This window comes from Tamandua tetradactyla, chromosome 6, assembly GCF_023851605.1.
Source record: "Tamandua tetradactyla isolate mTamTet1 chromosome 6, mTamTet1.pri, whole genome shotgun sequence".
NCBI classification, from domain to species: Eukaryota; Metazoa; Chordata; class Mammalia; order Pilosa; family Myrmecophagidae; genus Tamandua; species Tamandua tetradactyla.
Genome location: NC_135332.1, coordinates 56,731,670 through 56,748,694, shown reverse-complemented (window position 1 = coordinate 56,748,694; position 17,025 = coordinate 56,731,670). Strand labels below are relative to the sequence as shown.

General features: G+C 47.1%; 1 protein-coding gene across 8 annotated transcripts in view; it reads right to left on the bottom strand.

Moving 5' to 3' along the window:
• Positions 1-17,025, bottom strand: part of RAP1GAP2 (RAP1 GTPase activating protein 2) — a 232,699-nt gene that overhangs the window by 61,962 nt on the left and 153,712 nt on the right. For all 8 annotated transcript variants that reach the window (XM_077165552.1, XM_077165549.1, XM_077165546.1 and 5 more), the window contains one exon: positions 3,363-3,398. In XM_077165552.1, the coding sequence (XP_077021667.1) occupies positions 3,363-3,398 (36 nt within the window). The remainder of the gene's footprint in view (positions 1-3,362; positions 3,399-17,025) is intronic.

Sequence of the window (17,025 nt, the reverse complement as noted above, 5' to 3'; positions counted from 1 at the left end):
GTGTTAAGCATTTGGGACGCTGGGGATGTGTGGTGAGTGCGATGCACTTGCCATCATTATGATAAGGCAAGTGACGGTGTCATCTGGAGGTTAAATATCAAGCCGGGGGTTGCACAGCTAGTAGGCAAGGAAGGGGTGAGGACATGAACCCGCATCTGCCAGATGTCAGAGCCAGTGTCTGGGGCATGTCTGGATCTTGGGCCCTGCCAGCCCCACCACCGCCCTGGCCTGAGGTCCTCACTCATCTGCTAGTTTACTCTTTGTGAACCCTGATAAGGTTCAGCCTCCTGGGGCCTCCATCCCTCCCTCTGTAAACTGAGGGCTGTAACACCTGCCCTCCCACCTCACAGAGGTGTTATTGTAAAGATCAGAGGTGATGACTAGAGCTGAACTGGAGAGCTCGCCCTCAGCGAGCTGGAAAACGCACTTCCACGGGGCTGGGCACTGTCCGGCGGTGCTATAGTCCAACTCTACCTAACTGGGTTTTGCAAGAAGGGAGCCCATGGTGCGCCAAGGCTGTGTGAATAAATGCAGCGAGGCTGTGAGAGAGCGGAACAGACCAGGAGTATCAGGCCTGGCCAGAAATTCCCATGCCCTCCAGGGAGAAGAGAGTCCAGAAGCTGCCCCCGCCAATCATAACCCCAGTGCCTCAGGAGTTAACCTTCCTTGGAGCCTCCCATCTCCGTTTTACTCTGGAGGAAAGAGGCCCAGAGAAGGGAGGTTGCTGGCCCGATGTTGCCCAGCTAGTGAGCGGCAGGTCCTGGACGTGAGGCCAGGCCGTCCATCTCCCCAGTGTCTAGCCTTATCCCCCAGGCCCTGGAGACCAGGCTCCTCCTGGCACCTGGGTAGATTTCTCTGGGCTGAGTCACCCCACAGCATTGTTAAGGAGGGTGTGGGAAGGCCCCTCCCACCGGACAGGTGCTTCTCTCCCAACCCAGGGAGAAATCCACCTGGGTGGCCCAACAGACCCTGTTGGGCAGGGGTGGGGATGGGGATGATGTCAGGGGTTTGTTTTCTTCACCCTGCATTAGTCATCTCCTGCCTAGAACAGTTCCTGGGGCAGGAGAGCAAATCTCCCTCCCTGCCCTCGGCCACTCCACGCCCTCCCCGACGACAGCACCACCCAGGGGGGCTGGGCGCTCTCTCCCTCCCTGGGTTACACTCGCAGTCATCCTCCACGCCAGGTATTATCAGGATCCCCTTTCTTCCCGATAAGGAAACTGAGGCCCGGGGAGGTAAAATGGCTTGACCAAGGACATTCAGCTAGAACGAGAAAGGGTTAGAACCTGAACGTGGGACCGACCGGACCCAAAGCCTGCGGCCCTCACAGCGAAAAAGGGAATGCCCTTCTTCAAATACCCAGGCTTTAGGGCTGGGGGCAGGAGAGCTGGACGCTGGTTTGAGCTCTTCACGAGGAGGAGAGGGACCCCAATGCTTAACTGCTCTGCAGGGTGAGGGGAGATGGTGCCCAGGCTGGAGGACAGGGTCCGGCCACACCACCCCGCCTGCCTCGTCGCCGCGGATTTCCCAGGGGGCCCTCCGGGAGATCCCCAGGCACAGGGGAACTGGGGCCCGTCCTTCAGCGTGCCCAGTGGGCGCAGGGTAGGCATTTAATAAACCCCAGCTGTCTCAGCTGTGATGGAGCAGCTGGCAAATCGCCAGCAGGGTGTGAAGACGCAAAGGGAGGACAAAGACAAGATTCATGCTGCACCCTCGAGAGTGGAGGGGGCCAGCCCGGCAGCCTGAGGGAGGGGGCCAGCCCAGCAGCCTGAGGGAGGGGCGGTAAGAGAGCAGAAGCCCTTTCTGCAGGAAGCCAGGGGCTCCAGCTGGGGGGTGCAGAGGAGAGCATGGGCAAGGTGAGGGGAGCAACCTGAGAGCAGGAGCAGGTGAATAAAGGGTGAGCCAGAGATCCCCGCCAGCTTCCGGGAGTGCTGGGATTCCACTGGCTTGAAGGTGAAAAGCCCCATTTTGCTCCAAGCCCCGTGGCACTTAAGTATACCCTGTCTCCGCCACTGGCTGTCACCGCGGCATCATCCTTGTTTCCTACGTTAGAGTAAAATCCCTTTGTGTTCCACACGCTGCTGGGCACAGCAGCAAAACCTAATAATGTGTGTCAATGACACGACCACTGATGATATCTCTCCCTCCAACAGTCCCTGCCCCTCCCCACCCTCAGGGAAACCTGGCTTTCCCCCAGGACCGTGCTAGCCTGCAGCCGCCTTCTTGCCAGCTCTGCCTGCATCTCAGGGACTGCCTCTCCTACTGGAACTTCCAGGCTGGTATGACCTAATCTTGCATCAAGAGCCCCTCCTTCCTGGAGCCTGTCGCATCAAGCACTTAGGGTAAAGAAAAAAAATCATACTATAGTGGCTGAGCCCTCTGGCTCTGAAGCTACTGCCCAGCCCTGGGCCCTTGGTGATTTATTTAACATCTCTGTGCTTCCATGTCCTCACCTAAGAAACGGGGCTACTAATAACGGTAACAATAATATCTACTTCCCATGGGCTTTGTCAAGAAGAAATGAGGTAATATCTGTCTGCTCTGGGTCCAGAGTCAAAATGTGTGTGATATTATCAGCATCTTCTCCCTACTCTTTAAATCTTTGTCAATTAAACCTTCTGGAACTCTCCCCCTATCCACACAGCAGCAGTTCTTACTAGTGAGCCCTGACCCTTTAGGGTTATGATGAAGGACCCCCAAATCCACACCGAAGGACCCCCAATTCCACACTGAACGCTTGAGTTTTATGCAGTGCCTCTCGAGCAAGCATTTGCATATATTATCTCATTTCGTCCAAACAACCATGTAGGTGGGTTATTATATATTTTTTTAGAAGAAATAAATAGAGATTTAGGAGAGTTAACCTGTGCTAGTTAGTGTTGGATACAGGATGTGAAGCCAGGTCTCTTGTACCCCAAAGTCCGTCTTACCCCCACCCCACGGCTCTGCCTCCCAGACCTGAGACGCCTCCCCTAAGTGTGCACATCACAGCTTTCTTTCCAGCCCATTCCAGGAACAGGAGGCTCTTTCAAACCCTCCCTACATCTGTGGGGTTTATGATATCCCCCTCTGCTCTGCTGGGGAAGTTCTGTTTTTTCTCTTCTTGTCGTTCGGGGAAGGAGTCTTTCCAGAGTCCCCCAAGCTGATCAACAGTGAAATGACCTCAGATTGCCTGGGACAAAGGGACCGTGTGGGTTCCCCTTTTCCCGCCCCTCCTCCCAGGCGTCCGGCTCCCACCTGAGGGTCCTGCCCAGAGCTGAGCCCTCCAAGGGCACTGCAGGCTGGGCCAGCCACCACCATGCGCCTCTCCCCACTCCGCCCCCACGCCAGGTCTCCACTTTCCCACTTTGTGGGTGGCTCACCTGCATTTTCTCCAGCATCTCGAAGAACTCCGCAGACTGAAAAACACAAAGAAGGAAGGGAAAGAAATATGTGGGAATCAGCCAGGAGGTCTGCCGAGAAGGAAGGCCTTCTCTTCACTGAATGTCTGGAGGCCGAGTCTGGGGCTCCCCCGGGGACAAAATTCATTTGGATCAGGAGAGAAGATAATTTAATTTTGCCTTTACAGGGCTGGAAGGCCAGAACATCCGATTCAACAAATGAAAAAAGAATGCACGCAAGGGCTGGCGAATGGCTCTGGGGGAGCAGACACTCAGCCCCTGCCTGCGGGGCCCCTGGGAAAAGTCAAGTTCCCCAAAATGCCTGAGAGCCCCAGGACTGAACCTCCACCAGGATTTGTGTTTGAGATGGTTTCAGGCCAGCACTGGGGTCCAGGAGATGGCCAACATAAGTAGTTTCCCAGCTTTTGTGGCAACATGGTCCTGCTGTCCCATCATACAAAACCTCACTCAGAACCCCAATATGCAAAAACAGTAAAAGCAGATTCGCTCCAATTGGGAGGTGCTAAAGTGCCACCTCTGCCTGCCCCTGCCCCTGCCTCCCTGGTACCTCATCAGGACCCGAGAACTTGTGAAGGAAAGCCTGGAAACCACTGAGCTGCAGCCTTCAGGGGCCCAGGTGGGTTATTTTAAAAATCTTGACAAGACTATGTACAAATCTTTCATTTGCTCTGTAACCTCTAGGTAGGACAAAATTTTAAAGGAGTTAAAAAGGGAAGTAGCGTGACGCTAGGGTCTAGAAGCTCTTTCCCAACAAAACAAATGCAGAGCTCCCTCCAAAGAGCTGCCCACCTCCTATTCCTTGAAACCAGCTATGCTTTCTTGCTTAACATCACTGGCCACCTCTGGCATTGCCATAGGGTATGAGTACCTGGAACAGACAGTCCCCTGAGGAGAAGAGAAAAGGAAGCAGAGGCGAGGAACAGGTCTGTCCTCAGCACCTCAGAGGACATCAAATGCTCCCCGACAAGGCAGCACCGCCTGGAGCCCCCGCTGCCCTCAGAATTCTCAGGAGGGAGCCACCACAGGCAGGACCCCAACCCCTAGCTCTAAGCAACCTCCATCAGGCGTTGGGAGGTAAAAGCAAAAAGTTTCTGACCCACTGGAAGTTCGGGTTCTAGCATACGGAAACGGCAAGCTCCCACACCCTGATCCTAACAGCCATTCTCAAATCTCCCCTTGGTCAGAGTATAAATGCACCACCCACGCGTTACATTCATACCAACTCCAGTCTCCAGGAGACCGGGGTTATCAGATATAAAGAGCTTATAAAAATCAATAAGATTTAGAAGATGAGCAGGAAGAAGGCAAGAGGGCAGAAATGATCAGCAATTAAATATGAAGACGTGTGATCCGGCAAGTCCACTTCTAGGAATCTTTTCTTCTTGTGGGGGGGGGGGGAGACAAACTTGGGATGAATTGGTATTAATTCTTTAAATGTTTGGTAGACTTCACTAGTGAAGCCATCTGTATCTGGGCTTTTGGGGGTTGGAGGTATAAGTGGGTACTTTGGGATTATAATTCAATCTCTTTACTCACTACAGACCTATTCAGATTTTCTATTTCTTCCTGTCAATTTTGGTAGTTTGTGCCTTTCTAGGAATTTGTCCATTTCACCTAAGTTATCTAGTTGACTGGAAGACTATTGTTCATATTATTTGCATTTTATTCTATGAATAAAGGCTAGGGTGGCTACAATTAAAAAGACAGACAATAACAAGAGTTGGTGAGGCTATGGAGAAATCAGAACTCTCACACAATGCTGGGGAGAATGCAAAATAGTTTGGCAGTTTGGGAAACAGCCACTTTGGAAAACACGTTGGCAGTTCCTCGAAAAGTTAAACATACAGCTACCATTTGACCCAGCAATTTCACTCTTAGTCATATACTCAAGAGAAATGAAGACACATGTCCATACAAAAACTTGCACACAATGTTCACAGCAGCATTATTCATAATAGCCAAAAAGTGGAAACAGTCCAAACTGTTTATGAATGGATAAACAAAAAGTGGTATATACATACCCTGGAATATTATTTAGCCATAAAAAATAGTGAAGTACTGATGCCTGCTACAGCATGGATGAACCCTGAACTGAGTAATGCTAAACAAAAGAAGCCAGACACAAACGGCCACATATTATTTGATTCCATTTATATGAAATATCCAGAATAAGAAAATCCACAGAGATAGAAAGTAAATTAAGGTTTCTTTAGGTATGAGAGGGATGGGAGTATTACAGGATAATAGCTAAAGGGTACAGATTTACTTTTGGGAGTGATGAAAATGTTCTCAAATTGATTGTGGTATTGGATTCACAACTCTGTGGATATGCTAAAGAACTGTAGACTTTGAGTGAATTGTATGGAGTGTGAATTATATCTTAACAAATCTGTTAGCAAAAAAAAAAATACATCTTCAAAAGAAAGCAATAGCTTTATAAAGTTTACATAAGGTGCTCTCCAAGATATAAATGGGGTATATATGAGGGAGGGAAGCAAATCAAAGAACAGCACATAGGCTATGATCCCATTTTTATTTTTAAAAAAACTTTCAAAAATTTAAAACTACATATATATATATAAATGTATTAAAAGATCTGGAAGGAATTGACTAATTATATCTAGAGAAAGAAGTAAGAATGGTGAAGGCAATTTGCTTTATATTCTGTCGACTTCACAAGCATGTAGATCCACATTTACTTACATAATTAAACTTTAAGTAAATGCAGAAGTTTTTTTAAGGGAAACAGAAAAATGTGCAAAGGACATGAGCAAACAATTGACTAAGGGAGAAACAAGTAGAACATGTCCAACCTCCCTAGTTATTAAGGAAATTAAAGAATTAATAAGATAACATCTTTTATCTAGCAGACTGGCCAAGATTAAAAAGAACACCCAGTGTTGGCAAGGATATGTGGGTAAGGGCACAGGAACTATAAGTAAACACATTTTGGTAGAACATTGATTCACGGCAATTGGTACTGTTTCAAAGCCTTACAAACGTGCACATCCTTTGACCCAATAAGCCTGCTCTAGAGAATTTACCCTAAAGCAGTGTTTGGAAAACTGCACAAGGATGTTCACTACAGCATTGTTTACAGGCCAAAAAAGCGGAAACCACTAAAGTGCCATTCAGTGAGGGGAAGAATAAATCGAACATGGAGTTATGCCCATACAATAAAATACTACAAAAGGTGATTTGTGTTAATTACATTAGTGCAAAGATGCACAATACATTGCTAAGTGAAAAAAAGAAGGTGTTGAGAGAAGATGATCCAAGTTTTTCATTTAAACATAAAAAGTGTGTGTACACCACCCTCCCCCTATCTGTGTGGGACATGACTCCCAGGGGTGTGGACCTTCCTGGCAACATGGGACAGAGATCCTGGAATGAGCTGAGACTCAGCATCAAGCGACTGAGAAAAACCCTAGAATGAGCTGAGAATTAACATCAAGGGATTGAGAGAACCTTCTCGACCAAAGGGGGAAGAGTGAAATGAGACCAAGTGTCAATGGCTGAGAGATTCCAAACAGAGTCGAGAGGGTATCCTGGAAGTTATTCTTATGCATTAAGTAGATATCACCTTGTTGTTCAAGATGAAGTGGAGAGGATGGAGGGAACTGCCTGAAAATGTAGAGCTGTGTTCCAGTAGCCATGTTTCTTGATGATGATTGAACAATGATATAGCTTTCACAATGAGACTCTGTGAATGTGAAAACCTTGTGTCTGATGCTCCTTTTAGCTACTATATCAACAGAAGAGTAGAACATATGGAATAAAAATAAATAATCGGGGGGAACAAATGTTAAAATAAATTTATTTTGAAATGCTAGTGGTAAATGAAAGCGAGGGGTAAGGGGTATGGTATGTATAATCTTTTTTTTCTCTATTATCGTTTTATTTCTTTTTCTGTTGTCTTTTTATTTCTTTTTCTAAATCGATGCAAATGTTCTAAGAAATGATGAATATGCAACTGTGATGATATTAAGAATTACTGATTGTATATGTAGAATGGAATGATATCTTAAATGTTTTGTTTGTTAATTTTTTTTAATTAATAAAAAAAGTTAAAAAAAAAAAGTGTGTGTACATATTTATGCATAGGTCTGCAAATGAATACATACATCATCCCTCCAGAGAAAAATATCTTGAAGATTCCTGCTAAAATGAGTTATAGGATTAAGGATACTTTTTCCTTTCAGTATTTTTAAAAATTTCACAAACAATGTCTTTAAGACTTTGACACATAAGTGGAGGCTGTGGCAGTCCTTTCTTTGCTTTCCCCAACCCTTGTGACAGGTCCTTCCTATAGCTTCTTAACACAATGTGTCCAGAGACACAAGTACACTGTCTTTAGTGCACAGAAAGCCCCTGGATTCAGGCCAATCCATTGCTGGGTTTATCCTTGGCTATGTGTACTACAGACCAAGAGGCTCTCTGATCACCCAAAATCTAGTTCACTCTCTGTTATCCATACAAACTGGAAACTAAAAAATATTTGAGGGGAGTTCAGTGGTAGAATTCTAGCCTGCCATGTAGGTGACCCACGCTCGATTCCCAGCCCATGCACTTCCCAAAAACAAACCAACAATCAAAAAAAAATTCAACAAATGGTGCTGCAATTATGGGATACTCACATGGAAAAAGAATGAACTGTGACCCCCGCAATACAGCATACAAAAAAAAAAACTTGAGGTTTATTCTTAGCCTTTACATCCTACTATGGGTCAACTGGTTTACCCCAATGCATTAAACACCTACTATATGCAAGATACACAGTGGGATGCTGGGCAAATGATGATGCACTGGGCAGGGTCCAACCTTAATGAGATAAAGCTGTCCAAGGTTATATTACAGACAACCAATGCCTCAGTGGCTAAGAGGAGGCAGAAAGCACTTCTTGCTAGGAGGTCAAGTATAATAATTATCTACTGCTGTGTAGCAAATCAGTCCCAAACTTAGTGGCTTAAACAATTTCTGGGGGTCAGGAATTTGGGTGTGGCTTCACTGGACGGGTCTGGGCAGGGTTCCTCCTGCAGTTGCAGCTGGGATGTGGCAGGGGCTGCAGTTATCCAAGGTTTGCTTGGGGCTTGGAGGATCCATCTCCAAGTGAGCCCCCCTACCCATGGCTGTCAGCGGGAGGCCTCAGCTTCTCACCCCATGAGCCTCCCCCCAGACAGCTTGAGTGTCCTCATGACACAGAAGCTGACTGTTCTGAGAGAGAGCATGGAGGAAGCTGCCGTACTCCTTATGACCTGGCCTCTGAAATCTGACCATCACATCCCCGTTGCTTTATTCGTCAGAAACAAGTCTCTACGTCCACATTCCAGGGGAGGAAAACCAGGCCCAAACCCTTGAAGGGAGGCATATCAAAGAATTTCCAGACATTTGCTGTCCATCACATCAAGGAAGGCTTCTTAGAAGAAGTGGGATCACAAGAGACCTTAAACTTCAGACAGAAATCACTTGACAGAGATGAAGAAGGTGTTCCAGGCAGCGGTAACTGAGGGCAAAGATAGGAAGGTGGAGAAGTACCACGCGTAATTGACAGACAGTGAGTGGGTCAACCTCCCTGAGGCTTGCAGGTCCGGCATCCAGCAAATCAGGATGGAAAGGAGGGCTGGGGCCTAAGCCTGAAGGGCTCTGAATGCCAAAAATTCAGGCTTAGTGTGGAATGCAGAGGACAGCCACCAAAGCTGCGGTATGATGCAAGGACACAAGAGGCAGTACAGCCCAGTGGTCAAAGCTCAGGCCCTGGGGAGCGGCCGACCTGCCAGGGCCCAGCAGTGTGACATCAAACAAGACACTCACTTCTCTTAACTCCATTTCTTTATCTGCAAACTGAAGCAAATAATCCCTGCTTTTCAGAGCTCTTGTGAGGGTGAAATGAGCACAGAAAGTGCCCAGCCAGTGCTAAGTCCTCAGTGAGCATTCAGTAAATAACAGTCATGAAAAGAAACTATTAGAAAGCACGTCCTATTAGAAGAGGATCTGGTAGCAATAGGACAGTCAGCATTTCCTCCTTGAGGATAGTCAGCTTTCCTTAACTTTATTGGCCTTCCCAGAGAAGGTGCATTTAGAGTACTGCTAAAAACACATCTGTGTGCAGTCGCTCAACAAGTTGAACAATAATATAAAAACTCGGTGAACTGAAGATGAGAGCGTGAGTTATCCGGTTGGGGCCTGTGGTAGGGGTCCTAGATTGTACGCTCTTACAGTAGCCACATATATGCAGGAGGTGCAACTGTTATTTCTAAATTCTGAGATACTGAGCTGTCTGTATAGAACTGGGTTATTCCCACAAACTTCAAGTATTTATGTGACACCTAGGACTCAGAGTGAGAGCTCTGAAGCTGTGAAAGTCAGCTGTATCCCGTGCAGGAACTGTTTAAAAAGCTGAAAAAGGGGTCAGACATCGACTGGAGATATGAATGAAGCTAATCTGGACAGGACTCAGATGATATCGAGTCCTATCGATATCATCCATATTTTAAAACTTCAAATTCTGTGTGAGACCAACGATAGTGATGTTTAGTTGGTGCAAAATTTATATTTTGGATAGCACATTACCTACTTTCACTTGTATGAACAGTTTAGTTGAACACCATACGTGGAACCTTGAATAGGGCATGAGATCTTGTTGGTTTGTCCAGGTTAGTGTGATGCCCTGATATATACCAGAGTAATCTGGGCAGTGAATAAAGAAGTACTTGCAAAGTCCCCTTAGGGTACTTGGAAGAAAGGAGGAAATATTCAACTTCCCCATATGGACAATTTCTGATATTCTCGAAAGAAGTGAGGACAACCAAATCAATAAGCCGAGCCCTTGATCTTGGGGTTCGCCCCTATGAAACTTATTCCTGCAAAGGATAGACTAAGTCTACTTAAACTTATGCCTAAGAGTCACCCCCAGAGAACCTCTTTTGCTGTCAGATGTGGCCGCACTCTCTAAGCCAACTCAGTAGGAGAACTCACTGCCCTCACCCCTATGTGGGACATGACTCCCAGGGGTGTAAATCTCCCTGGCAACGCGGGACAGAATTTCCGAGGTAAGCCAGGACCTGGGATCAAGGGATTGAGAAAACCTTCTTGACCAAAAGGGGGAAGAGAGAAATGAGACAAAATAAAGTTTCAGTGGCTGAGAGATTTCAGAGTCCAGAGGTCATCCTGGAGGTTATTCTTATGCATTATATAGATATCCTTTTTCAGTTTATGGCATATTTGAGCGGCAAAAGGGAATTATCTGACACTGTTGAACTGTGTCCCAGTAACTTTGATTCTTGAATGTGTGTCTGATGCTCCTTTTATCCAGGGTATAGACAGATAAGTAAAAAAAATGGACAAAAAATAATAAATAATGGGGGGGATAAGGGGTAAAATAAATTGGATAGATTGAAATACTAGGGGTCAATGAAAGGGAGGGGTAAGGGATATGAGATATATGAGTTTTTTCTTTTTATTTCTTTTTCTGGAGTGATGCAGTGTTCTAAAAATGATCCTGATGATGAATACATAACTAAGTGATGATATTGTGAGCCACTGATTGTACATCATGCATGAACTGTATGTGTGTGATGATATATCAATAAAAATATTTTTTAAAGTTAAACAGACTTATCATATGACCCAGAAACCTCACTCCTAGGTATAACCAAAAGAACTGAAAGCAAGGATTTAAATAGATATTTGCACACCGATGTACACAGCAGCATTGCTCACGATAGCCAAAAGATGGCAACAATTCAAGTGTTCATCAACAGAGGAATGGATGCACAAAATGTGCACGGAACGGAATATTACTCAGCCATAAGAAGTGAAGTTCTGACACATATGGCAACATGTATCATCATGTTGAACAAAATAAGCCAGACACAAAAAAGGCAAATACTGCATGAGTCCACATCTATGAAATATCTAGAATAAGCCAATTCATAGACAGAGAAAGTAGATTGCAGGTTAGGAGGGCCTGGAAGGAGGGGTAACAGGGAGTTATGGCTTAATAGGTGCAGAGTTTCTGTGTGGGGTGATGAGAAAGTTTTGGTAATGGATGGGGGTGATGGTGGCACAATACTGTGTACCACTGAATTGCACACTTAAAAGTGGTTAAAAACATAATACAATTTAAAAGAAAAAGTGTTCCATGTTTCCTGAATGATCAGGGCTGGGATAAGTGGTGAGAAAAAGGGTCTGTGTTTCAGCCTCGGCCCCGGGCATTCACTGGGTGGATGGAGCCTGCATGGACAGTGCCCAGCCGCACACAGGAGCCAATGGCAACTTGGCCCCACTTCTCGGGAACTCACTCAACTTTCCAATGGGACAGCGCCAACCCTGGCAAAGGGTGCATCTCCTTTTCCACCCAGAACCTAGGTAACTTAAGCCAGCATGGAACAGAAGCTCCAGCCATTCAGACCCACCCTGGTCCATGTCCCTTCATGTGAGATTATGTGTACTGGGCCCCGAGTGTGCACTGGGTGTATACTGGTCACCGAATGTATACTGGGTATGTATTGGGCACCGAGTGTATACTGGGTGTGTACTGGGCACTGAATGTGTACTGGGTGTGTACTGGGCACCAAGTGTGTACTGGGTGTGCACTGGACACCGAGTATGTACTGGTGTGTACTGGGTGTGTACTGGACCCCGAGTGTATACTGGGTGCGTACTGGACACTGAGTATGTACTGGGTGTGTACTGGGCACTGAGTGTGTACTGGGTGTATACTGGGCACCAAATGTGTACTGGGTGCGTACTGGACACCGAGTGTGTACTGGGTGTGTACTGGGCACCGAGCGTGTACTGGGTGTATATTGGGCACCAAATGTGTACTGGGTGTGTACTGGACACCGAGTATGTACTGGGTGTGTACTGGGCACCAAATGTGTACCGAGTGTGTACTGGGTGTGGACTAAGCACCGAGTGTGTACTGGTACTCCATAAATGCTCGCCGACTCCCCGGCATGGTCACCCGGGCCCTTTATGACAGAGTGGTGGTCTGCCCGGGGCACCCCAGGAACCAATTTTTCAAAGAGGAAAGTAATTTGCCCTCGCTGTCAATAGCATCGTCAGCTCCACTGTCTGACTTATTATTAGCAACAGCTGCTGCCACCCAAAGCACAGCGGCGGCCAGCATTCCCCCACGGGCTCTGCTTTAGCAGCCTGTCAAGTAGGCCGTGAAATAATCTCCTGGAGCCAGCACTCGGCCCAAGGAGATCACAGGCTGGGCCTCGGGGCTGGGTTCGGGTTCAATCCCTCTGCTCCTCCCCACCTTCCAAAATAGAAACCAGCCGGTTTTCTCCTGCAGAAGGGAGGAAGGCAAGTCCTCAGAGAGGGAATGCAGGGGGGAGAGGGGGTCCAGGGGAGCAGGAGTTGCAGAACAGAACAAGGAACTACAAGGTCAGTCTTGAAAAATCCTTCCCCTGCTTCCCCCGCTTAGCTTTCCCACTCGGGGTCCAGCCCATTGCCCAGCAGTGATGAAGTAGAGGCGATGGGTGGAGTCTGGCATCCATGTGGTGTCTCAGTGGGTGAGGAGGTTGGGTCCCTGCCGCCCACATCACCGCCCTGTGCCTGTCCCCACCGCAGGAGAGCCTGGCCAGCCTGCCCTCTGTCCAAGGCAGCCGACACACAAGGGTGGGCACATGGCATTCCCCTGCACATGGTGGCTGCTTGTTCTTCCTCCTTCTTGTGAGGTCCCCACCAATTTGCCTGTCCCTCCTCCTCCTCTCCGACCCTGTTGAGAGAAGGGACACTGGCTACCACCCACTTGCTGCCCACAGGATCCCTGCTGGGTGGCACGCCCCAGCCCTGGGCTCTCTCCCCAACTCCTGGAGGCAGGCTGTGTCTGTGTGTGTGACTCCCTATCCACTTCCGGGATCCACCACCACCCACAGCCTAGGATGACATCGCAGCACCCTGAGCCTGGAGCCAGGCTGATATAGCACCTACAAACAGGGGTGGGGCAGGGTTACATGAGCCTACTGTGCAGAGCTGCAGTACAGTACCTAGTGCACGTCCAGTGCCCAGTACATGTCTAGTGCCCGGTTCACACCCAGTGCTCAGTACCTGTCCAGTGCCCGGTTCACACCCAGTGCCCGGTACATGCCCAGTGCCTGGTTCACACCCAGTGCCCAGTAAATGCCCAGTGCCCAGTTCACACTCAGTGCCCAGTACCCTTGGTACCAGCACACACTCAGTGCCTGGTTCATACCCAGTGCCTGGTACACACTCAAGGCCCAGTACACTTGATGCCCAGTGTACATCCAGTGCTCAGCACATGCCCAGTGCCAGGTATATACTCAGTGCCTGGTACACTCAGTGCCAAGTTCACTCAGTGCCTAGTATACACTCAGTGTCCAGAACACACTCAGTGCCCGGTACATGCTCAATGTCCAATTCACTTGGTGCCAAGCACATGCTCAGTGCCCAATACACACTCAGTGCCTGGTTCACACCTAGTGTCTAGCACACACCCAGGGCCTAATACATTTGATGCCCGGGACACACTAGTGCCCAGTTCACAGTGCTCAGTACATGCCCAAGGCCCAGTACATGCTCAATGCCCAGTACAAACCTGTCACCCAGGACACAACTGGCACTGAGTATACACTCTGTACCCAGTATACACGCTGTACCCAATACACACCCAGTGACTAATAAACACCCAATGCCCAGCAGTAATTGCCTCATTATCCCTGCCCACATCTATCTAAGATACACATGAGGAACCAAAGGCATGTCAAAAGCAATGAGAGGGCGGGCAATGGTGGCTCAGTGGCAGAGTTCTCGCCTGCCATGCTGGAGACCCAGATTTGATTTCTGGAGCCTGCCCATGCCAAAAAAAAGGAATGAGAAATATTAAAACAAGACAAGGATGGAAAAGAAGGTATTTTATATCCCACATGGGTCTCAGAAAAACAGATGGAGATGTGGGTGGGCAGTGTTGGGGACTGGAGGGAAGGCAGTGAGAGCAAGTTTCTTGTCTCCACCAAGAGCAAAGACATCACAGAAGAAAAGGATGTCTGGCGAGTTTTGTAAAGATTCCAAGAGGTTACAGAGAGCTGGGAGTGGCAGAATGCAGAGCTCATGTCTCATCTGGAGGCAAGTGGGATGTGTGCCATACCCCCAATGACCGAGCACTTGCTGTCCTGGCTCCGAGGCCTGCATGCACAGGGAGGACAGGTGAAGGCCAGCTGGCTGCGGCCGGGCTCCCAAAGCCTGAGAAAAATGCCAGGGCTCTCCCCTCCCCAGGCAAGAATGCAAAGGGTAGTTCACTAGAATGGAAGTTCCTTGAAGGCAAGGCTCTTTGTTTATTTGCTTTATTTCTGGGGCTTAGAATTGCATAGCACGTAGTAGATGCTCAAGAAACCTGCTGAATGGAAGGTTGAAGCTATGAAAGTCAGCAGTACCCCATACAGGAATGGTTTAAAAAGTTAAAAAAGTGATCAGACATTGAGTAGAGATATGAATGAAGCTGGTCTGGATAGAAAAGATGTATCAGAAGACGGGGTGAAGGATGAGATCGTCCATATTTCAAAACTTACACTTCTGTGTGAGACTAAAGGGAAGATGTTTATTTGGTGCAAAATTTATGTTTTGAGTAGTGCATTTCCTAGTTTAACTTGTACAATCAGTCTAGTTAACACCATAAGTACAGGGAATCTTGATAGGGGCCGAGATTTTGTTGGTTTATTCAGGTTAGTGTGATGCTCTGATAAATCCCAGAGTATTTTGACAGTGAATAAAGAAGTATTTGTAGGGTCCCCTTAGGAGAATGGGGAGAAAGGGGAAAAGATTCAACTTTCCCATTTGGAGAATTTCTGATACTCTCGCAAGCAGTGGGGACAAACAAATCAATAGGCCAAGCCCCCAATCTTGGGGTTTGCCCCTATGAAACTTATTCCTGCAAAGGACAGACTACGCCTACTTAAAATTAGGCCCCAGAGACCCTCTTTTGTTGCTCAAATGTGGCCTCTCTCTCTAAGCTGACATGGCAAGGGAACCCACTGCCCTTCCTTCCTATGTGGGACATGACTCCCAAGGGGTGTAAATCTCGCTGGCAACATGGGACAGAAATCCCAGGATGAGCTGGGACCCAGGATCTTGGGATTGAGAAAACCTTCTTGACCTAAAGGAGGTTAGAGATAAATGAAAAAAAATAAAGTGTTAGTGGCTGAGAGATTTCAGAGTCGAGAGGTTATCCTGGAGCTTATTCTTATGCATTATATAGATATCCCTTTTCAGTTGATGGTGTATTTGAGAGGCTAAAGGGAAGTACCTGAAACTATAGAGCTGTGTTCCAGTAGCCTTGATTCTTGAAGATGATTGTATGAAGATATAACATTTACAATGTGACTGTGTGATTATGAAAATCTTGTGTCTGCCGTTCCCCTTATCTAGGATGTGGACAGGTGAGTAAAAAATATGGATAAAAACATAAACAAATAATAGGAGAATAAAGATTAAATATATTGGGTAGATGGAAATATTAGTGGTCAATGAGAGGGAGGGGTAAGGGGTATGGTGTGTATGAGTTTTTTCTTTTTTTTTTTATTTCTTTTTCTGGAGTGATGCAAATGTTTTAAAAAATGATTATGATGAGGAATACACAACTATTAATGATATTGTGAGCCACTGAGAGTATATCCTGTATAGAATGTTTCTATGTTAAAAATGTTTGTGTTTGTATGTTGTTTGGTCAATTAAACAAAACCAAACCTGCTGAATGAATGGCTGAACATTCCACATGCCAAGCAAGGTGAGCATGCAGCAGGTAGGATGTCCAGGCCTGGGAGAGGACAGGGCTGGCTCCTTGGGATGGTTAGAGTAGGGTCGGACAGGCGATTGTCCCTGCTCATTAGCTCTGTCTGTTCCTGTACCTCTGTTCCTCACCCTGGACAGCCAACTCCATCCCCAATAGGGCCCACCAAGTTGTCATCCAGAGTCAGGTGTCCCAACCAACCCCCACCTCCAACTCCCATCAACCTACTTTCGTGCTCCTCTTTCCCATCTTTGGTCTCCCCTCCTACCACCCCACACTGAACGCAGCTTCCCTGCTGCTACAGTGTTTCAGAGGCACTGCTCCAACTGCATCACCTTGGACCAGGGGCCTGCAATGCCCCCCTGTTAACTGGCGGCATCTGTATCACCTGGACAGCTTGTTAAAACACAGGTAAGCTCCAGCGGGTCCTAGGTCAGGCAGATACTGAAACCCAGAGGGACCAGCCTCTCCAAGATCATCAACTAATACATCTCCCTATCATTTATTGTCGACATACCTTCTCAACATGAAAAAGTTAGGATGGGCATTGCCCAAAGATCCTTATAGACTGAGAAAACGATCAAGGGAGAAGGAGGAGTTATAACAGAGAAAATAAGATTTAACAAATGAGTATGACTGCCAAATCATGATACTGATCTTTCTTCTAGCCTCCAGTATATTGGGGCAGCTAGAAGGAAAAATCTGAAATAGTGGAATGGTAACCCATAACAAACTCTGAAATCTGTTCTGTAACTAATTGTTGAAATGTACTTTGAGAATTATTGCTTTTTCTTTCTTTTCTTTGTATATATGATATATTTTGCAATTAAAAAAGAAAAAGAAACAACACAGGTTCCTGGGGCCCACACC